Source organism: Neofelis nebulosa, chromosome 16, assembly GCF_028018385.1.
Source record: "Neofelis nebulosa isolate mNeoNeb1 chromosome 16, mNeoNeb1.pri, whole genome shotgun sequence".
Taxonomy (NCBI): Eukaryota; Metazoa; Chordata; class Mammalia; order Carnivora; family Felidae; genus Neofelis; species Neofelis nebulosa.
In genome coordinates, this window is record NC_080797.1 from 36,996,741 (window position 1) to 37,017,679 (window position 20,939).

The 20,939-nt window shown below is 52.3% G+C and overlaps 1 protein-coding gene across 3 annotated transcripts; it reads left to right on the forward strand.

Annotated features, from left to right (window-relative positions):
- Positions 1–6,128: 6,128 nt before the first annotated feature.
- Positions 6,129–20,868, forward strand: PGAP3 (post-GPI attachment to proteins phospholipase 3). Of its 3 annotated transcripts, none has more exons than XR_009255355.1 (8): positions 6,131–6,934; positions 8,187–8,284; positions 9,103–9,255; positions 17,230–17,292; positions 17,889–17,966; positions 18,323–18,459; positions 18,759–18,963; positions 19,127–20,868. XR_009255355.1 is itself a non-coding variant. In XM_058705309.1 (8 exons), the coding sequence occupies exons 1-8, from the start codon at positions 6,754–6,756 to the stop codon at positions 19,188–19,190; spliced, it is 963 nt and encodes a 320-aa protein (XP_058561292.1). In that variant the 5' UTR covers positions 6,419–6,753; the 3' UTR covers positions 19,191–20,868. The 3 variants fall into 3 exon arrangements, 2 of the variants coding, with proteins under 2 accessions (XP_058561293.1, XP_058561292.1); XM_058705309.1 differs by having other exon boundaries at positions 6,419–6,934; positions 17,905–17,966; XM_058705310.1 differs by lacking the exon at positions 9,103–9,255 and having other exon boundaries at positions 6,129–6,934; positions 17,905–17,966.
- Positions 20,869–20,939: the final 71 nt, after the last annotated feature.

Here is a 20,939-nt window from a genome sequence, read left to right on the forward strand (position 1 = left end):
ACTCTTAGTTTCATGATCTCACGGTTTGTGACTTTGAACCCAGACTCGGGCTTCATGCCATCAGTGCAGAACCTACTTGGGATTCTCTCTCTCCCTCTCTCTGCCCCTCCCCCACTTGTGCTCTAAACAAATGAATAAATAAATAAAACTTTAAGAAAAAAGAAATAGAATGCAATGGAAATGATCTGTGTACATCGCATGTTAATGTGGGTAAGGGTATGTAGTGTGTGATGGGTGATGATATACAATGGATTTATCCCTTGGATAATAGTCACAAATGTTCAAGAAATACTGCTGAGTATGGGGACACAGCGGCCCTTTGGGATGGGCATTAATATCTCTATTTTCTCTAGCGTTAGAGTTGGAATTGATTAAGGTGAGGGCAAGATCAAGGAAAAGAGGCTCAGATGAGTTAACCAATCTGCCCAGGAGCATCTGTCTCAGAGCTAATGAGGGAAAAGGTGAACACCCAGCCAAAACCAGTCCCTCACCCTCACTCATCACAAACCCAAATCCAGGGACCTGGTCAAGGTGCCTCTCGGCCCTCAGGGAAAGGAGACACTAGACCTAGTCCCAAGAGTCACTTGTGGGTCATGCACTGGAGAACTTGCTCTTCAAGAGACCATCAGGGTGTTAGGGTCAGCATCAGAGATGTCCCTTCCCACCCTCCCCTGCCCTGGTGTTAAGAGGGTTTGTCCAGCCAAGAAAGCTGCTGTGCAACCGTCCTTTACTGGACCCTTCCTCCATGTCCCTGTCTGTCCTAGAGCCACATCCCTCATCTCGCAGAGTCCTGGGTTGTCAGAAGGCAGATGTTATCTTTCCCCATTTTGCAGAAGAGGAACACTGAAACTCCAAGGGAATGAAGGGAAACTGAGCCAGAAGTCTTTGGCTTTATGTGCTCTGCTCCAGGACAGGGAATCAAGGGTACCATGAACTCTCCCTCCCCCAGGGTGTAGTGGAGCCAGAAAGGCTCTTCAAGATATCTGAGTAACTACCAGTCATTCTCCTACAAAGATCCCATGTCCCCCCACTGCCTCACTCTCACCCAGTCAACAAGTGCACCCTCTCGGCATCCCAGATTCCAGGGGAAAAAAATCCCAGACTGGAGACAATGCTCAGTCCCAGTGGGCTGCCCAGAGAAGGCGGGGCCAGAGGGAGTGGACCGGGAGTAGGGTTGGGGGAGGAGCGGGGTCAGAACTCACGCCCGGGGAGGAGGCTCGAGAGGGGCCAGTCTTCCAAAGAGAATGAGCCCATTCAGAGCTGGGAAGGAAGGGGAAAAAACCTTGTCTGGTGTTTGACAAGAGGAGAGGAAGGGGGGCAGGGGTGGGCGCTGCTGATTCGCTTCTCCCCTCAATTGCCTCTCCAGCAGGGCCTGGCAGGAGAGCCAAGGAAAGAGGATGTCTAAGGGACAGAGGTTGAAGGGGGGCCTGGGGTTGGTGGGGGGGGAGGGGGGCTGCTGGAGGAGCCTGAGAGTTTGCCAGCAGGGTCCAGTGAGGGGCCTGGGGAGAGGGAGACAGCTTCAGGGGAGAGGGGTGACTGCAGGGCAGAGGAGAGCCAAGAGAAGGGCAGAGGGCAGATATATGAGATCTGCCAGAGGAGGTGCTGGCCTGCGGGCAGTGGAGGTATCCACTGGCACTGAGGTGGCACGATGGGGCTCTGGCTTAGAGAGGTGACCTCTAAGGATCAACAGGCTGGGGTCTGGACCCAGCAGCCTGTGAAATGCCAGTCAATCATTGACCAGCCACTGTGACTGGGGAACACAGGAGGCCGTGCGCGCGCGCGTGTGTGTGTGTGTGTGTGTGTGTGTGTGTGTCTGTTTGTTGGCACCAGAGTCTCCTCCCTTCTGCCTACCTCACCAGCCAGCCTGGGGTCAGAGGACTGAAAATAAACAGAAAAAGGGAGGAGACGGTCCACAGTCCGAGGTTCAGGCCACAAACTGGTGCCTACCCCATAGGGCCTTGAGTCTGGGGCATGAGTTGCTGGGGAAGTGTCTATGAATTAGTTATTTGGAAGGAGTCCCCCAAGAGTGGGCACAAAGCCTCCCTGGGGCCATAGGAAAGTAATTTGAAAGCTTCTGATGGGAAAAATCTTCCCTTCTAAAGTGGCCCTTTAAGAACACTTGCTACCTAGCCACTGGGAGCCCAGGGTTAGGCCTAGGCTCTAGGTAGCAAAGAGCAGAGCCTAAATTGACATACCAGACACGCTACCCCTGGGCCTGCTGATCACCTCCCTCAACCCTTGTCACCCCATGTCAGGAATGCAGGCCCAAGGCCTGAGGAATCTGCCTTTCTCTCTCTCTAGGTTGCTTTGCTAAGACAGAATGCATTCTTGCGCCCTCAGCCTTCCCTGGCTTTAATGCCTATAGGAGAAGTACACGTGGTTTCCATCTTGGCCCATGGATTGTGCTCCCGTATCCTGTGCTGTGTGTTTGTGCTGGCCATCTAACATGCGTCTCAGTTTATCTAGGGATCCTTTCTCAGATAGTAGCTGGGCTGTGTGGGCTTGAATAAGGCTTTCATTTTGCTGTGTGAAATATGAGAGTTGGACTGAAGAGTTCCTGGTTGCAGTGTTTTAGACCTCGTGTGGGGGCAGCGACTCCTTCAACCGCATGCTTATTCCCTGAAAGCCCCACTGAGCCGCCCCTCTGCCAGATTCCAGGTTCCAGATTGTTTCACAAACACTGAGTTTTCCTGCTCTACTCAACCCTTCAGAACTCGGAGCTCACCTGGCTTGCTGCTAGAGATCCAGACTACTGGGATGTGAATGAGGACATTTTTGCCTCTGGCTTTTGGTTTGGGGAAGAGGAGGCTAGGAAGCTTCCAGAAGCACAAAACTGTGGCAATCATGAAGTCCTGATTTGGTGAGGCAGTTTCAGTTTCTGATGATTTCATTCATTGGACCCACGTTGTTGATTCTTCTTTTGTTGTTATTTTTCTGTTTTTGTTTTTGTTATGTTTTTGGGGTTTTTTTGCCCTTTACGTCCAGTAGCTCTTTGAGATCTACCGATTCCTCTGTGCTTTTCCCACCTCCACCACCAGCTAGACTAAGCCTCTATCAGGTGAAAGCACTAGCCTTTGATCTCCCTGAATGCTGCTCTTGCCCTCTTTTTTTTTTTTTTTTAAATTTTTTTTTTCAACGTTTTTTATTTATTTTTGGGACAGAGAGAGACAAAGCATGAACGGGGCAGGGGCAGAGAGAGAGGGAGACACAGAATCGGAAACAGGCTCCAGGCTCCGAGCCATCAGCCCAGAGCCTGACGCGGGGCTCGAACTCACGGACCGCGAGATCGTGACCTGGCTGAAGTCGGACGCTTAACCGACTGCGCCACCCAGGCGCCCCAGCTCTTGCCCTCTTTTAATCCTACCCCCTGCCCTTTTCACAGAATAAATGTTTTACTTTTTAACTTAATTTTTTTTTATTTTAAGTAACCTCTACACCCAACATGGGGCTCAAACTCACAACCCCAAGATCAAGAGCTGCATGCTCTACCAACTGAGCCCTCCAGGCACCCCTAAAGTAAATGTTTTCAACATAGCGTTGTTCTAGCGCTAAAACATCTCCCAATGGCTTTCCATTGCCTAAGCTCTTCACTGTGACCCAAGACCTGACAGAATCTGGTCTCTGGCCTTCCAGCCACATAGGCTTCCTTTCTGTTTTTCAAAGATGCCAAAATTAGTTCCTGCCTTAGGGCCTTTGCACTGACTATTCCCTCAGCCTAGAACAATCTGCCCCCAGGTGTTAACAGGGCTGGCTCCTTCTGGTCACCTAGGTTTCAGCTCAAACGTCACATTTTCAAAAAGGCCTTCTCTGATCACCCAGTCCAAAGTAGCTTTCTCCTCCCTCCCCATTCCCTTACAACTTTTCCCGATTTACATTATCCAATTCTATAACTCCACACATGTCACTACATGAAGCTGTTTGTTTTGTTTTGTTAACATTTTCCCTTTGTTTTTAACCGTTCATGTAATATAGGATGAGGCTTCCAAAATCAGAAGTGTAAAGGTTTTAAAAGAGCCCTATGTTGGGGTGCCTGGGTGGCGCAGTCGGTTAGGCGTCCGACTTCAGCCAGGTCACGATCTCGCGGTCCGTGAGTTCGAGCCCCGCGTCAGGCTCTGGGCTGATGGCTCGGAGCCTGGAGCCTGTTTCCGATTCTGTGTCTCCCTCTCTCTCTGCCCCTCCCCCGTTCATGCTCTGTCTCTCTCTGTCCCAAAAATAAATAAAAAACGTTGAAAAAAAATTAAAAAAAAAAAAAGAGCCCTATGTCTAGCTCGGATTACTCTCAAAGGGAGAATCCTGCTTTGTTAGGATTTCATCCTCTTTTCTAAATTTCCTATCTTATTTTTTTTTAAGACTTTATTTTTAAGTAATCGCTACACCCAACAGGGGCTCAAACTTACAACCCCGATATCAAGAGTTGCGGGGCGCCTGGTTGGCTCAGTCGTTACAGCGTACCACTCTTGATCTAGGAGTTGTGAGTTCGAACCCTAGCCCAACGTTGGGTGTAGAGATTACTTAAAAATAAAATCTTAGGGGCACCTGGGTGGCTCAGTCAGTTAAGCGTCCGACTTGGTTTCAGCTCAGGTTATGATCTCACGATTTTGTGAGTTTGAGTCCCTTGTCAGGCTCCGTGCTGATTGTGCAGAGCCTGCTAGGGATTCTATGTCTGCCTCTCTCTGCCCCTCCCCTGCTCGCTCTCTCTCTCTCTCTCTCTCAAAAATAAATAAACATTAAAAAAAATTAAGACTTAAAAAAATAAAATAAAATCTTAAAAAAAAAAAAGAGTCGCATGCGCCACCGAGCCAGCCACGCAACTTAAAATTTCCTCATCTTTAAATGGACGTGCTCATTAAAAGATTTATCCCAGAATCATATTAAGGACAAAATGAAATAATGTAGTAGGAAAGGACTGGTCTATCAGACGCAAAGTAGTATTAGTACTAGATTGTTTCCCTGTCAGCTCCTGGAGGGCTGAGTAGTTGTTTTGTTCTTTTCAGCTTCCCAATCCCTATCAACTGGGTGCTCAACTCCAGGGGGCACTATTCATGTTGTACTTAACTTGAAGAGGCACTAATCACAGAAAATACAATGTGAATGGTGCACCCCTGAGCGCCATTCACAGTAAATACAATGTGAATGGTGCCTCCTGGAGTTGTGCCTTGCCTAGCCTGGTGCTAGAGCTAAGAACTCAGGAAATGTTTACTAAATGAATAAGTGAATGGAATACAATTTTACTTCATGTTCATTTCACTTCTCAATCAATATAAAAAGGAAAAGTTGACTCGGGGTGGAGAGTGGGAGAGGAGGAAAGGCTGTCATTAATCTACACACACTAATTATGCATCTAGGCTACAAGGCTTCCATGCTTCAATGAGATGGGCATATTTGTGTGTGCTGTGGTGGTGTAGGCAGGAGGAGTGGATGTTAAAGCAAGTATCCTATTCCCAAAAGTCCTTCTCTTGATTTTCCTTGAAATGTTACACCTCTTGGATCTCAGCCTCGTCTAAATCACGCTGATGGATTTAGCACCCAATTTTTTAACGTTGAATTATATTGTTCGTTCATTTAAACAGGAAGGAAGGAAGGAAGGAAGGAAGGAAGGAAGGAAGGAAGGAAGGAAGGAAGGAAAGAAGAAATGTGTTCTTAGCGCCTAACATGATACAAATTGTGTACTAGTGCTGGAAGTAGAGTGGTAAACAAGACAGCAGAGGTCCCCACCCTGCCTAGGGAAAACATACCACCTTATTTTATATCATCCTCCAGGTGTTACCGCCCTCGGAAGTGGTGTTTAAACTGAGCCTAGAAGGGGTGCCTGGGTGGCTCAGTCGGTTAAGCGTCCGACTTCGGATCAGGTCATGATCTCGTGGCCCTGTGAGTTCGAGCCCTGTGTTGGGCTCTGTGCTGACAGCTCAGAGCCTGGAGCCTGTTTCAGATTCTGTGTCTCCCTCTCTCTGACCCTCCCCTGTTCATGCTCTGTCTCTCCCTGTCTCAAAAATAAATAAAACGTTAAAAAAAAATTTTTTTTAACTGAGCCTAGAAGAATAAGCACGCCTGAGACTACTACAAATGATACAGATAAGGCAAGGCCAGGAGGGTTGAGAAACATGGCCCCTTGGCTCTGGCGCAGGGGCCAGATCGTACAGGGTTTGTGGAGTCATGATTTTATCCTGAGGTACTTGGGAGCCAGTAAAGAATTTTAAGAACAAAAGTGACAGGGTCAAATTTGAATTTGGAAACGGAACGCGGACTGGAGAGGACAAAGGTAGGAGGAGACAAAAGTCTCCCTTCCGGGAGACTCGGAAAGGGACTACTGCGGCAGTCCCGGCGACAGATGATGGTGATGTCTTTAACCAGGGTGGTGCCAGGGGAGATGGGGAAAGACATGGGCAGTTCCAGGTGCACTAGGAAGCGAAACCCGACGGGGGTGCTGGTGAAAGAATAATAACCGTACTTCAAATAAAGAGACCACGGAGAAGAAACAAGACGTATATTGATAGAAAAAAGAAAAAAAAAACCCAACAATTTATTTTGCTCCTTAAGCCACCTGGCGACCCCCGTCCCTTAACCCTGCCGCCTCGATATATGCAGATGACAGTAAGACGAGGGGCGGGGCAGGCGCCCACAGAAATCCGGGAACTTTTATTTAAAGTGGGTGGACGTCACCGGAGAGCAGAATAAAGAACACAAGGCACTTCCTGTTGCTCCGGAAGTGAAGGCTCTTAAGCTGCTCCGCCGGCGGAGGGCCAGATTGAAGGGATGGCCGGGCGGACCGCGCGGCTGGTGCTGCTGGCTGGGGCAGCCGCACTAGCAAGCGGCTCCCAGGGCGACCGCGAGCCGGTGTACCGCGACTGCGTGCACCGGTGCGAGGAGCGGAACTGCTCAGGGGGCGCACTGAGGCACTTCCGCTCCCGCCAGCCAATCTACATGAGTCTAGCAGGTAAGCCCCTCCCCGCATCAAGCCCCGCCCCTCGCCTTGGCTCCGCCCCTTGCGCCCCCAAACAACCTTTGAGTCTTACCTTCTTCCCCTGGGGTCCGTTTTTGTGTGTGTGAATGGAGCCCCAGGGTGGTTAGAGCATCATCAGACGGTCTTACTTTCCCAGAAGCTTTCATGTTTCACTTTATTTATTCAGTCAAATGGGAAGTTATTTAATACTCCTGGGTACAGGCCCTAGAATGACACTGAAATCAGACCAGCATCCTGCCGTTCGGGGTCACAGTCTGCACAGGGACATTAGCCTTCTCCAGTGCAAGGTAAAGGATGATTTGAGCACTAGAGGACCCTAGGGCAAGCAGTAGGAGCATATGGCAGGAAGGAATCGTTTCTTGCTTTGAGAGGGTAGGGACCGTGATCATCTTGTAACGTTCTGTGATGGAAGGGCTTCAAGATGGATACATTAAATTTGGACCTGTGGCCATAGTGGTCACCTGTCGTGTGACAGGTGTCACAATAGGTCAGTTAATTTTCACAGCCCTATAAGGTAGTTTATCTTAACCCAGTTTTACAATGGGGAAATTCGGAGAGGTTAAGTACCCTGCCCAAAGTCACACAGCCAGTAAGTGGTAAAGTGGAATTTCCAGTTGTGGCCTGTCCGACTGCAAGTTTGTTCTCGTTACTATCCCTTTGCGTTCCAGAGCGAACGGAGAGAGTGGAGGCCCTGGGCAGATGAGGGCATATCCAGTAGCTTGGTTTACTCAGGGAGCAGGGTGCGGGGGTGCCTGAAAAGGAGTATAGAAAATAAAGCTGGAAAAGGAATTTGGGGACTCAAAAGTCAGAGTGAAGAATTTGGACTTCATTTTCATAGGACGGGGGTAAGATGGCAAGAGTTCTTACCTGGCAAGTGAGAGCAAAGCCTAAATTCAGGAAGAGCAAACATAAACCCACCTATCCACTAATGAGTCCACCAGATGCCGAAGTTCCCATCTTGGTGAAAGGAGAAGAGAAAAACATCTCTGTTTGCTCATTGCACATCCCCATCCCCTAAAACACATGCACACAAACACATACTTTTCCCTTATGTATATGTTCTACCATCTCTCATACATCCTAGCGGGAAGCCAGCATTTTGAGATTTCTTCTGGTCCTCTCCACCCTGCAGACCCTCTTAGCCTGCATTTGAGCTTGAGTCCCATCTGCCCTCTCTGTGCCTCCCATGATAAGGAGTTCACCAGGTCACATTTCTCTGTTTCAGGCTGGACCTGTCAGGACGACTGTAAGTATGAGTGTATGTGGGTCACTGTTGGCCTCTACCTCAAGGAAGGTCACAGAGTGCCTCAGTTCCATGGCAAGGTGAGTTGGAGGGTCAGGATAAGTGTATGGTGGCAGTGTGGTAGGGGTAAGACACCCCCCAGTTAGACCACACCATCCAAGCAGTCTGAGCTGTGGGGTGATGGGCGTGTGTTTGGGGCAGGTACCTGTTCTCAAAATCTGCTGGTTTTCATATAATCAGATGGAACCAATGTATCCTGGCTCTAGATTTGGAATAACAAGATCTGGGAAGCTTTGTGGTCTCAGCCATGCTGGAGTTCTTAGGGTGGTTGAATGTCCTTGCTATGAGGACAAATTTTCTGACCCTCCACAGCATGCTGTCTTTTGCTTTTCCAGTAGAAGTTCAGATTAAAATAGTAATACCCCCTCAGATTGTCCAGTGAGTCATGGTTTGCTGGTGCTTTTTCATCCACTATGATTTTGTTCTGGACTATTGAGGTTGGCAAGAATTATTTTCCCCAATTTGTCAGAGTAAGCTGAGGCTCAGAGGCCTGTGGTCAGTGGTAGAGAAGGAGTATATTAGGATCTCTGTCTTCCTGATGGCAAGTCTAGGCTGTTTCTACCAGACCATACTGAGCCGTCTACACTGGCCCATCTGTTCTTCCCAGAAACCAGGCTTATAGTGCTGTGAGTGCTGGCCAAGATAGGGGGATGGCCTTCAGCTAAGGACTGGAGGAGAGCTCATTGACCCAAAGAGGGACTATACGTGAGGCTTTGGCCGAGGACCAGAGCTAAGGAGCCAACTGAGGACCTGTTGATGTGGCATGTCAAGGAAAAGCATGTTGGGCTAGCTGGGGGTTGCTTGCTGCTCAGGCCCCCTCCATGTGCTCCCTTTTCAGTGGCCCTTCTCCCGGTTCCTGTTCTTCCAAGAGCCAGCTTCTGCCATGGCCTCTTTCCTCAACGGCTTGGCCAGCCTGGTGATGCTCTGCCGCTACCATACCTCCGTGCCAGCCTCCTCCCCCATGTATCCCACCTGCGTGGCCTTCGCCTGGGTAGGTAACTTGGCAGTATTCCTGCTGTACGCCATCATCTAGGAAGGAGGAACTCTTAGATCCCCATTCTCATCCAACAGGAGCTTCCCTTCACCTACCTTCCCCTCTGATTTCCAGGTCTAAAATTGCAGCTGTGGGGTGGTCAGGCCTAGGGAGAACACAGGGAAGGTGCTGGATCAGACTTTACCTTTCTAGCAGAGTCCTAGGCCAGGATATTTGGAAGGGAGGGAGGAGGCCACTAAGAGACTCCATAAGGCAATTTACAAGCACAGAAGGGAGATGGGTGCTAGGGAGCATGCTGGGACCACAGGTCTTTCCAGGGACCCCCCCCACCCCCCCACCCCCTGCCCTGAAGACTCAAAGCAATCTTAATCCTAGTCCAGGTCTGGAGGTACAGCAGCCACAGTACTCTATGTAGAGCCCAGCCTGGTCTTAGACCATCCCTGAGAAGTCAAAATATGTTCCATGTGAGTATCCAGAGACGGCTCTGAGCTTTACAGGTGACTGGTCAGAGAAGCCTGGAATTGTGTGAGAAACATGGACTAGGGTACACATATGAACTGTGACAACCTTGGGGGGGGGGTGAGAGTAAGAGGTTGCAATCAGAGACCCCACTGTAGGCCTTAGGGAAACAGTCTGCTCATTCACCTTCCTGCCACCAAAGCAGCCATTAATTCATGTATTGAGCCTACTATGTGCCCGGCACTTTGCTGGGTGCTGGAGATCCAAAAGTATATAAAAACAGACAGGGGGCACCTGGCTGGCTCAGTCATAGAGTGTGTAACTCTTTTTTTATTTAAGTTTATTTATTTTGAGAGACACACAGAGCAGAGGAGGGGCAGAGAGAGAGGGAGAGACAGAATCCCAGGCAGGCTCCGTACTGTCAGCACAGACCCCGGTGTGGGGCTTGAACTCATGAACCATGAGATCATGACCTGAGCCGAAACCAAGAGTCAGATGCTTAACCAACTGAGCCACCCAGGTGCCCCTCTTTTTTTTTTTTTTTTTTAATAGGCTTGACACCCAGCATGGAATCCAGTGAGGGGCTTGAACTCACAACCCTGAGATCAAGACCTGAGCTGAAATCAAGAGTCAGATGCTTAACCGACTGAGCTACCAGGCACCCTATAGAACATGCAACTCTTGATATCAGGGTCGTGAGTTCAAGTTCCACATTGGAGGTGGAGCTTACTTGAACAAAACAAAACAAAACAAAGACAAAAACAAAAACAAAAAATCAGGTTCCTCCGGTAGTAACCACACAAGCACACAATTGAACGTAAAAGTACAGTTCTGGGGAAGGTGCAGTGGAGATGTGTTGTAGGGGTGTGTGATGGGGTACTAGACCAGTACAGGGCAATCAGGGAAGGCTTCCCTGAGGAAGGGGCCTCTGAGGTAAGATTGGAATGATGAATGAATGTTAGCTAGGTGAATTCAGGGAGAGTAGGAGGAGTCATCTACATAGAAGACATAGAATGTGGACAGGCAGAAGAGAGTGAGAACCTGAAAGGCTAGGGGGTCGGCCATACAGGAAGCCAGGGAGTAGGTACCACACGTAAGCAGGTAGGCGGTGAATGGGGCTAGCCCATGGAGAGCCTGGGGGGCACGTTAACACTTTAGATCTGGACTTTCAAAGCATCAGGAAGCAATGAGGGTCGGAGAGAAGAGGTTTCATGAATAGATTTGCTTGGAAAACTCATTCTGGCTACTGTGTAGCAAACAGATTAGAGGGGTAAGAGTGGATGCAGGCAGCTAGTTAGTTTTAGCATAGGGCACAGTAGCTAGACTGGTGCGGGGTTATTGAAGAGAACTATGTTTGAGCTATGTTTTGAGTTGACTTTAAAATTTTTAATTTATTTTATTTATTTGACAAACCCATGCATAGCTCTTACTGTATGTCAGGCACCATTCTAAGCATTTTATAAATATTAACCTTGTTAATCGCATAAATAGCTTATGAGATAGGTAGTATTATTATCCCGAGTTTACAGATGGAAACCAAGGGCTGAAAAGGTTAAGTAACCTGCCCTAGGAGCCAGAGTTTGAACCCAGGAATCTGGTTCCAGAGTCTGCACTTTTTTTTTTTTTTTTTTTTTTTTTTTTTAAGTAGACACCATGCCCAGTGTGGGGCTTGGACTCACTCATATCCCTGAGATCAAGGGTCACATGCTCTACTGACTGAGCCAGCCAGGTGCCCCCAGAGTCTGCACTCTTACTATCTTAGCTGTGTTGACAAGCCTCAGTCGTAGGTTAGATGAGGAAAGAGGAATCAGGAATAACCCAGTGTTCCCACTTATGAGAGAGTGATAGAAGCCATGAGTGTGCATGAGGTCACCAAGGGGAGCTTAGCAAGAAGAGAAGGGATCTAGGATGGAGCCCTGAGGAGCCCCAAACATAATGATTAGATCAAGAAGGATGGGCCAGTGACAAGAGTCAGGAGTGGCTGGAGGGGTAGGTGGAAAACTAGGATACCGTGTGGTTGGGAAGCCCTGGGACAAGAACAGGGAGGAGAGGGTAGGCCGTCCTCTTGAATTCTGCTGGACAATCAAGAGAACTGAAGGACACCCTGGATCTGGCCACCCTGAGGTCTCTGAGGACCTTAGGAAAACTGGTAGTGTGGGGGTGCTAAGAAGTCCAGGCCAAGCCTCAGACTTAGGAGCTGGGGATTGGAAGGAGGGCACGGGCGGGGAGGCTGTTAAGCCTCTGGGAAATGTTGATCCTTCGTAATCTTTTCTATTTAACAAATATTAATAATAAGTGTTATATGAATTGCGTAACAGGCATTGTCCTAAGTACTTTACATATATTTTTCTCATTCAATCCTCATAATACCACCGTGAGCTCTGAGTAAGGCTCAGAGAGGGAAAACCTTGTCAAAGTCACCAGCTCACAAGTTGGTGACTGGTGGAGACAGGACTGACTCCAGGGCTGTCAGAGCACTTAGCCCCTCTCTTGGGCTGTGTCCATGATAAATGTCTGTTGAGCATTTGCTGTGGGTAGAGGCAGGAGTTAGCACTTGTGGGAACTGAGGCACCTGCCTCAAGAAACTAAGCCTGGTGGGAAGCGCTGGACCAGCTGTCCCAGGAGGCAGAATGCAGGCAGAGCCGAGGAGGGCTCAGGTAGAGAGCCCTCGAAGTAGTAAGGTGGGGAGACGTGTCCTCTAAGTGGAGAAGTCTTCCAGGGAAGCCCAGAGAGGGAGAGAGCCTCCAACGGGGACTCACAGGCCTGATAAGGCCTAGACGCATACAGGTGAGGGGAGAAGAGGTTGGATTTCTGCATTCCAGGCTGGTGGCCCAGCAGCAGCAATGGGATGGAAGCTGGAGGATGTGGGACCGGGATAGGCAGCCTTGGAAAGGTCAGCCTGGCTGCGGTGTGGCTGAGTGCAAGGCAGTGGAGGGAGGTGAGGTGGCACAGAGAGGGCCCTGAGTGCTGAGGGGCAGGAGCTCTCGCATAGGCAGGGGGCTGGAATCCGCATGCCCTGTCACCGGCCCGGGAGGGATAGAACCACCACTTCCTGTTTAGGCCTCTCTCAGAGGAAAGAATTTGGTCCTGGCCAAGAAAGCAGGAAGGGCAGAGAAGCTGAGGAGAGTACACCTGTCCCTTGGGGTTCTTCCAGGGGTCGCTGCTTTCTGGGCCCACAGCCTGTACCCCCCCGGCCCCAGCCCTGCCTGAGAGCACTGGACAGCCCTGCCTGCCTGAACTCCCTGAACAAAGCTTAGAGCCTCTTTGGAGAGATGCACAGGTCTGAGGGACCTCAGAGGGTCCCAGCCCTTGCCAGTGGTCACGTCACAACGCTCGTCTTGATCTCCCTGATTCTTGGGTCTTTCATTTCACTGGCATGTGCCACTCAGCTTCCTTCTTGGTGAGGGTCACACCTCCCAGTACCCTTGTAATCCAGTGTGACCGAGGACCCTGAGGGACAGAGCAGGAGATGTTAGATTGAGAGAGGAGAGATACCTGGGGCCCGTGTCTTAGGACATCCTATGGAATATGGGGCTCTGGGACATAGAACCTCCTCATGCTATCACTAGGTCCTTGAGGGACAGAGTCTCAGTGTCCACACTCCCTCTGATGACCCAGTCTGGATTGTACACTTGATCTTTAGTCCGGTGCACCTGTGTTTATAGGAGGGAGGGATCCTGAGCTGAATGGAGGGTGTGGCAGTGGACTTTGTCTTGGGCTGGGTCTTCTGGAGCGAGTGGGGCTCCTGATTTCTGTTGGGATAGGACGGGAAGGCCTTTTCCAGGTTCAGTCTTGGGCAGTGGGGTGCGCAGGGGGTTCTCTCAGTCTTTTTTCCTGGGAAACGAGGAGACCCTGCCCCAGCAGGGCTGATGAAGCTGGCACCAGAAGGGAGCCTCTGCCTTGACATTTGGATCTGGGCTTGGGCTGGGAAGCTGCCAAAGCTCTGCACATCACAGACCTTTGACTTCAGGGAGCTGGGGGCCCCTGCTGTCTGTAGAGCCAGGAGGCCAAACCAGTTCCCCTCCCCTTTGCCCAGTGAAGAAAGGTCCTGAGAAGTAGAGGTGAGAGGATGAGAGTGCCAGCAAAGCCCAAACCGTCTCTGCAGGATGCTTGATGGAGGTGGGGACTGACTGTGCTCTACCTCTGCTGAGGAAACTACAAGAAGAGACAGGTTGAGTCTGCAGCAGAAGGATGGTTAGACTTCAGGAAGGACTTCCCATGGGTCAGAGAATGGCAGGAAATCAAGGAATCTTTTTTGATGGTGGAAGAAGCCATCTTTCCCCCAACTCCATCTGCCTCTTCCCCTCTTCTCTCTCAGGAGTGAAGCGGAGCAGGGTTGCCCTGACTGAGGCAGGGGATGAGACACTGTGGCCTCTGGGAGGGGGGCAGGGTGGCAGCAGGCGTCATATTTAACATTCTGCCTCCCCCACTTCTGAGACACTGAGCTATTTAAAGACCCACATGTCCCCACCACCACGGTGTCAATGACAGCCCCGAGCACTGGGGCTTAGCACTGGGGTCGAATTCCTGACAGATCTGGCTCATTTGGCATCCAACCAGTTTCACGGCTGTGATATTTTTGTCTCAATTTTCTTATTTTCCAACAGACTGAAACAGCCTCCCGCTCTCCCTCACCCAGCCTTCCCTGTCCCCTTCCATTTCCACCCTGTTGGCACCCTGCCCCTGGCCTCCCCCTTTCCTCAGTGTTTACACAAAGCTCCTGGGGCCCTGCTGGGCAGCCCAGCACCCTCCTGGCCTGTCTGATTGGCCAGCTACCATCTACCTCCCCCCATTCTGCTCAAGCTTGGCTGAGGAGTCTGGGAGCAGCCATACACTTGAGGCTTGGAAACTTTCCCTTCCTTCCCCGTCTGTCTGTCCCCTTTGCTTGAGTCTTGATTACAAACTCTGAGTGAAGAGAAACAGTATCTCTTCTGTGACTCCTGGGGGGAGACTGACATTTATGGGAATACCTACTATGTGCCAGGCAGCCGTAACAGCAGCTGTTTATTGAGTGGCTTCTTTGTGCCAGACATTCTACAGACATCATCTTCAGGACCCTCTTATGCAGTGGGTGTTATTATTAACCCCATTTGCTAGATGAGACAACTGAGACTCAGAGATGTTATTGGTTCAAGATCATACAGCTATTTAGGGGCTGAGGCAGAACTTGAATCCAGGGTCCGTCTTATTATGGAGGCTCTGGAAATTCTGCCTCTAGCACGAACAGTGGGGTGGGCCGAGGCAGCCGTGGGGAGACCACCTCTTCTCCCCCTGGACTCCTTTGGCCTTCAGGGAGAGTGGGAGGCAGACTTGGCCTCTTTAGCTTCAGGTCTGTGGAGAGATGTGAGAGTCCCATTCTGCTCAACAAACTGGGAACAAATAGCACCTAATGGTTTACCCCGTCCTGGGCACTGTGCTATACATTGTGTTTGTATTGCTCATTAAATCCTTGTCAATACTATGATTATTCCCATTTTACAGAGGAGAAAACCAAGGCACAGCAAGGCTAAATAACTTGCCCAAGGACACACGGGAAATGCAGAGCTAGGATTTGAACCCTGGTAGTCTGACCCTTGGCCCTGCATTCTTAATGACACTATCTCCCAAGTCTGAGGAGAGGGCCAGAAGAGGAGTCCCTCATAATGGGACACTTCCCAGGCGAGAGGGGACATTTCAGGGGTGCAGAGTCCAGGCTTCAGGTGGGTCTCTATAAGTGGGAGGCACCCTGGGGAGGCAGTTGGACAGGGGACCAAGCAGTTCCCATTCCATCCTGTAGAGCTAAGCCCTGACCCTGTGCTCCCTCTCCCCCGCTTCCAGTGTTCCAGCCACCACTTAGCTCAGTCCTCTTGTCACCTCTCCCTTCCTGCTGTGGGTGACAAGGAGGACTGGTTGGCTGCCAGTCCCTGCTGCCTTCCCCTCCACCTCCCTCTCATACTGGCTCTGGGGCCATTCTCCTCCCCAAGAGTGTCCCTGTTCCTGGCCTTCCCTGGAGACCTGGCCCATGTGATCTCCTGGGCTCTGTCTCCAGCCCCAAGTCTGCTCCTCTCTCCATGCTGACCCTGAGCGTCACAGACCTCGTGGGAGCAGTGTCTGAGAAGCCACCCTGTTTTGTCCCATTTTCCAGCCTCCAGACCATGCCTCATATACCATCCCTGGGGAAGACCCAGGGATGGGACTGGATGGCCATCTTCAAAAGAGCAAGCAACCAGACTTAGAATAATCACCTGATGTCAGGGCTGGAAAGGGACAAAGGATCACTTAGGCTAGCTCCTGACTAGTCACAGGGGAAAGCTCAGGCCCAGAGGGCAGGGCCTTTGTCCAGGTCATGAGGAACCTAAGCCGAGAGACTCAGCCTAGGACCCAGGCCAGACAGGCTTGCATGGGGCTACCTGAGCTTCCAGAGACCTCTAGTGCTGACTGGCTTTGCACAGAGTCTTGCCTGCCTCCACCCCTTTCCTCTTCCCGTTCTCTCATAAGCCCCTTCAGGCCTGCGATAGGGAACCCATCCCACTGTCTGACCCTGCTGCAGGACTGGATAGAGAGGCCTCTTCCCTGCTTCTTCTGTCCTGTGCCTGGCCAGTCTTCCTGCTGTCCTGGACCCAAGTGAGCAGCTCCTGGCCTTTACCTGTCTTGGGCAGGCCTGTCCCACCCTAGGGCATCCCTCTCTATCACTAGGGCATTCTAGGCTGGACCTCAGCCTGCCGGTTTTTTTCCTCTGACCAGTTGTCACTAGTTTCCCAGCCCAGTGTAGGGAACCTCCACCTTAGCCCGCCCTTCTTTCAGTGATTTGGGCCTCTACCGTGGATACAGCGCTGACTCCCACAAGGTCTAGGACTCATTTGCAAGATGTTTTGTACTGTCTCCTTGCAGTTAATTTCCAGGGAAAAGGCCTCGAATGGTCTCCTGGGCCCTTGCCCACCACAGCCCCTTCAACCTTCTGTTCCTCCCAGAGCCTCAGAGCAGTAGCCACTGGTCTGGCAGGTTGGGCTGGGCCACCCAGGAGGAAGCTGGGCTCAGTGGGCCAGCCTCCTCCATAGAGACTTGGCCCCAGTGGGATCTGCTTGATCTCCCTCCCTTGCTTGCTTTCCTCGGGACACACCCCAAGCTGGCTCGAGCCCCTCCACCCCACCCACTTCATTCCCGCCCCCAGAGGCTGAAGTCACTGGCTCCCCTGGCCAGGGTGGGGCTGTCATCACCTGCCAGTTGGGGGAGGAGGCAAGGTCCCCCCAGGGGCTGTTGTCTTAGCGATTGAGTAAGCAGGGAACTTGGCTGTGCCGGAACTGGGAACTGGTTCCCAGGCCAGGCCGGAACCTGTGGAGGCTGCAGCCCCCATGGCCCAGGGGGTTCAGGGTTCTGGGAAGCTGAGGGCATGGGTTTGTTCTGTGGGCTTCAGGGGCAAGGGAAAGCATGTTTCTCTGCTCCAAAGAGCCCCTTCCCCAAAGACAGACTCCTGTGAATGCTCTAGGGGTCCTCCCCACGTGAGACATCATGCTGACCAGCCCCTCCCTACAGGTCTCCCTCAATGCTTGGTTCTGGTCCACAGTCTTCCACACCAAGGACACCGACCTCACAGAGGTGAGCACCCCTTCGGCCCCTCTCCTGCTTGGGACAGTCCCACAGGAGCCCAGAAAAGGTGGGGGTCAGCTCTTTGGTTTCATAGGGACTCCATTTACAGAGCACTCGCTATGTGCTAGGCATTTTTAACCTATTCGTGCCCTTGAGCGTCACTTGACCCTGGTGAGGTAGGTGTGATTATTGGCTCTTCTTAACTGATGAGGCAGCTGAACCTTGGAAAGGCAGAACTACTCACCCCCCCCAAGGGTGCAGCCGGTTCTTGGGCGCAGGGCTGTGGGACTCGAGGCTGCGCTCCAGGTTCTGTGGTGTGCTCATGTATTTTGGAGTCTTGGCAGGCACCTCCACCGATGCCTCCAAAGCCTCGCTGCTGAATGCATTTTAAAAAGTTGTAGAATATGAATACAAGGGTCCGACTGTTAAATTCAGGAGTGAACCAGCAACAGGCAGAAGGGGCACGAGACATGGACCCCCCATGTTAGAGTACGGCTGCGCCTCTGCCCCCGCCCTTTGCCCCCACCCCTGGTGGGTCCTCTGGGGGCCCTGCCCATACAAAACCTTTTCCGCCTCCCCTCCCCTCACACTGGCCCCTCACCCAGCTCTCCCCGTCCTCAGAAAATGGATTACTTCTGTGCGTCCACCGTCATCCTACACTCTGTCTATCTGTGCTGCGTCAGGTGAGCCCATCTTGGCCTCTGGGGGGGGCAAAATCAGGCACTGGGGGCAGAACGGGGTCACCTTACCCACACTTGGGGGGTGCTCTCCCCAGGATCTTGCACCCCAACACACATACACACCCTCCAGGCTGTTCTGAATGGGGACTCGGGGGGTAGAATTGGCTCTTTCCAAGGAACGGAGGCACTTGATCCCAGGCCCCTGGAGGCGGATTGGAGGCCTGCCCAGCTGGCTTGTTTTGGTGGGGGGAGGAGGGCAGTGGCTTCCACATACTGATGTCGGGGTGAGGGGATGTTTAGGAAATGCTGCCCTGGGCACGGGCCGCCCTCCACCTGAGCAGCTCTGGATGGTGGGGCAGGACCGTGGGGCTGCAGCACCCGGCTGTGGCCAGTGCCTTTCGGGCCCTCCTGCTGCTAATGCTGACCGCGCATGTCTCCTACCTGAGCCTCGTCCATTTCGACTATGGCTACAACCTGGCGGCCAATGTGGCTATTGGTGAGGCACGGGGAGGGACCCGCGGCTCCTGGGGTTATGGGGGAGTGGGGGACCCAGCCCGTCTGTAGAACTGCTGGCCTGGGGTGGAGGTACAGATTTGGTGCTGTTCCTGGAGAAGGTTCTAGAGAGCCCCTTAGGGTGGGGGAAGGGGAAAGAATTTGGGGTGGGAGAGAGGGGAGGCTGGCAGGAGAGTCTGAAGGCGGTCCTGGGGTCAAAGAGCATGAGGATGCTGGAGGTTTTGTTGGGGGGCGAAGGAGGTCCAGGGAGTGAGCCTCTCCCCACCCCCCGCCCGCACCCAGGCCTGGTGAACGGGGTGTGGTGGCTGGCCTGGTGCCTGCGGAACCAGCGGCGGCTGCCTCACGTGCGCAAGTGCATGGTGGTGGTCCTGCTGCTACAGGGGCTGTCCCTGCTTGAGCTGCTAGACTTCCCACCTTTCTTCTGGGTCCTGGACGCCCACGCCATCTGGCACATCAGCACCATCCCGGTCCACGTCCTGTTCTTCAGGTGGGTGCTGCTCCCTGCCCAGCGTGCACCTTCTTTGTGCCCATCCTCACTCGCTCCTTTGAGGAGACTGAGGCCTCTGTGCACACTGGGCCCCCTGCCTAGACTCACCCCCACGGGGTGCTCTCAAAGCCATACCTCAGTGGGCTCCTCCCTCTGCCCACAGCTTTCTGGAAGATGACAGCCTGTATCTGCTGAAGGAATCAGAAGCCAAGTTCAAGCTGGACTGAAGGCCCTGGGAGCGTGTCTGCCCCTCTGGGGGTCCTGCCCTCTCCCCGCTGCTCCCCTTCTCCTCATAATCCTTGAGATGATTAGTTTTTTTTTTTTTCCTTTTAGCATCTTGAACTTGGACATGAAGGGTGTGGGCCCAGAATCATGTAACTGCCCATCCCCTTGCTTGCCCCCACATGGCCCTCCCAGGCCTTGGAGTCTGTTCAGGCTTGGCCTCTCAGCATCTGGGGTTAGAGAATGGGCAGCCTCTCCGGTCCCTGGAGCGGAACTGGAGTAGAACTGTGTTCTTAGCTCCACCAAGAGGAGAGCTGTCTCTGCCTCCCCATCAGCCTCTTCCCCACATCCCCTCAGTGCCTGGGTGGTTCCCACAGCTGTTTGTCTATCTGGGAAACCAGGTACCACAGGCCTTTGGGGACAGTGGGGTCCCCTCCTGTTACCCCCCTGCCCTCCTCCAGGGCACCACTAGGTGGCACTAGACTCTTGCTCTTTGGCTACCCAAGTTCCAAGGTTGGTCTCATTCTCCCCATGGGATCTTGAGGGACTAAGCCCCTGGGACTGGGGAGTGGTCTTACCCTGACTGTTGCTTCAGCCAGACCCCCCAAGAGGCCTCACTATGTTCCTTCCCCCTTCAAGGCCGGAACCCCACAGAGCCCAGGACGGGAATCCCTCTGGGTCCTCTGCTGCTGTTCTGGTTGAGAGCCTGCACGTGAATGTGTACGGGAGTGTGAACCAGACTGAGTGCATAGGTGACGGAGTGGTGGGCATGGGCCTGAGGTGTGTGGGATGCTGGGTGGGGCAGTGTGTATGAGCGTGGGTGGAGAGTGGGGTGGGGTGTGAGTGGTTTTAAAGTGTGTGCTGCAGGACAGGTGGGTGAGTGTGAGTGCCATGAGTGTACCACACAGTGGGGGCAGGTTGGAGAAATATGGGGTGTCGAGTTACCACCACCAAGTACCTATTGAGCACTAGCTCTGCACAAGGCCCCAGGCCAGGCAGAGAGCCAGGATATCCTCAAAGTCTGGCTGGGGGTACGAGTGTCCAGGCTGCATGTGTGTGTTTCTGTCCATTGCCCCCACTTTACAGCCCTCTAAATCTCGGAGGGCCCACACACAACTCAAGATCACCCTCCAGAACCAGCCTCTTGGGAGTCAGAGGGAGGTGGGGAAATGGAGATCCTCTGCACCTCTCCAGCCTTCTGTCTCCTTGCCTAGGCTTGGTTGGCCTTCCCTTCCCGGAGTAACCTACCTGCTAAGCCCCTTTGTCACAGCCTGGACCTTGGGAAGGGGGGCGATCTGAGGGAGTAGGGGAGGAGGATTGTGGCTGGGTCTGGTTTCTGGCCTTCCCAGAGACAGGCAGGGGCCACGCTGTACCTGCACCCCAGTAAAGGTGACCCCTGCTAGTTGCCAGCAGCCCTGGCACATTCGTGCTCCGCAAGGATAGAACGTGAAGCTCCAGAAACTTTCCATCCAAAGGCAGTCTGTGTGATTGGAGCAGGGAGTCTGGATTCTTGTTCTTTCCCTGCCCTCTTGCCCTCCCTGGAGTCGGGGCACTGTACTAGGACTCCAACCTCAGACTCGGGTGACCTGTGTTTTTTTGTTTTTTTTTTTTATATTGAGAACTATTTTAAGGTGAGAGAGAGGGTAGCAAGGAACATTCTTAATAAACGAATTCTCAGCCTCACCTACCCTTGTTCAGCTCATTTGTGTGAGTAGTGTGGGCTTGGAGGGAAGGAGAAGACACCTGGCTGGAGG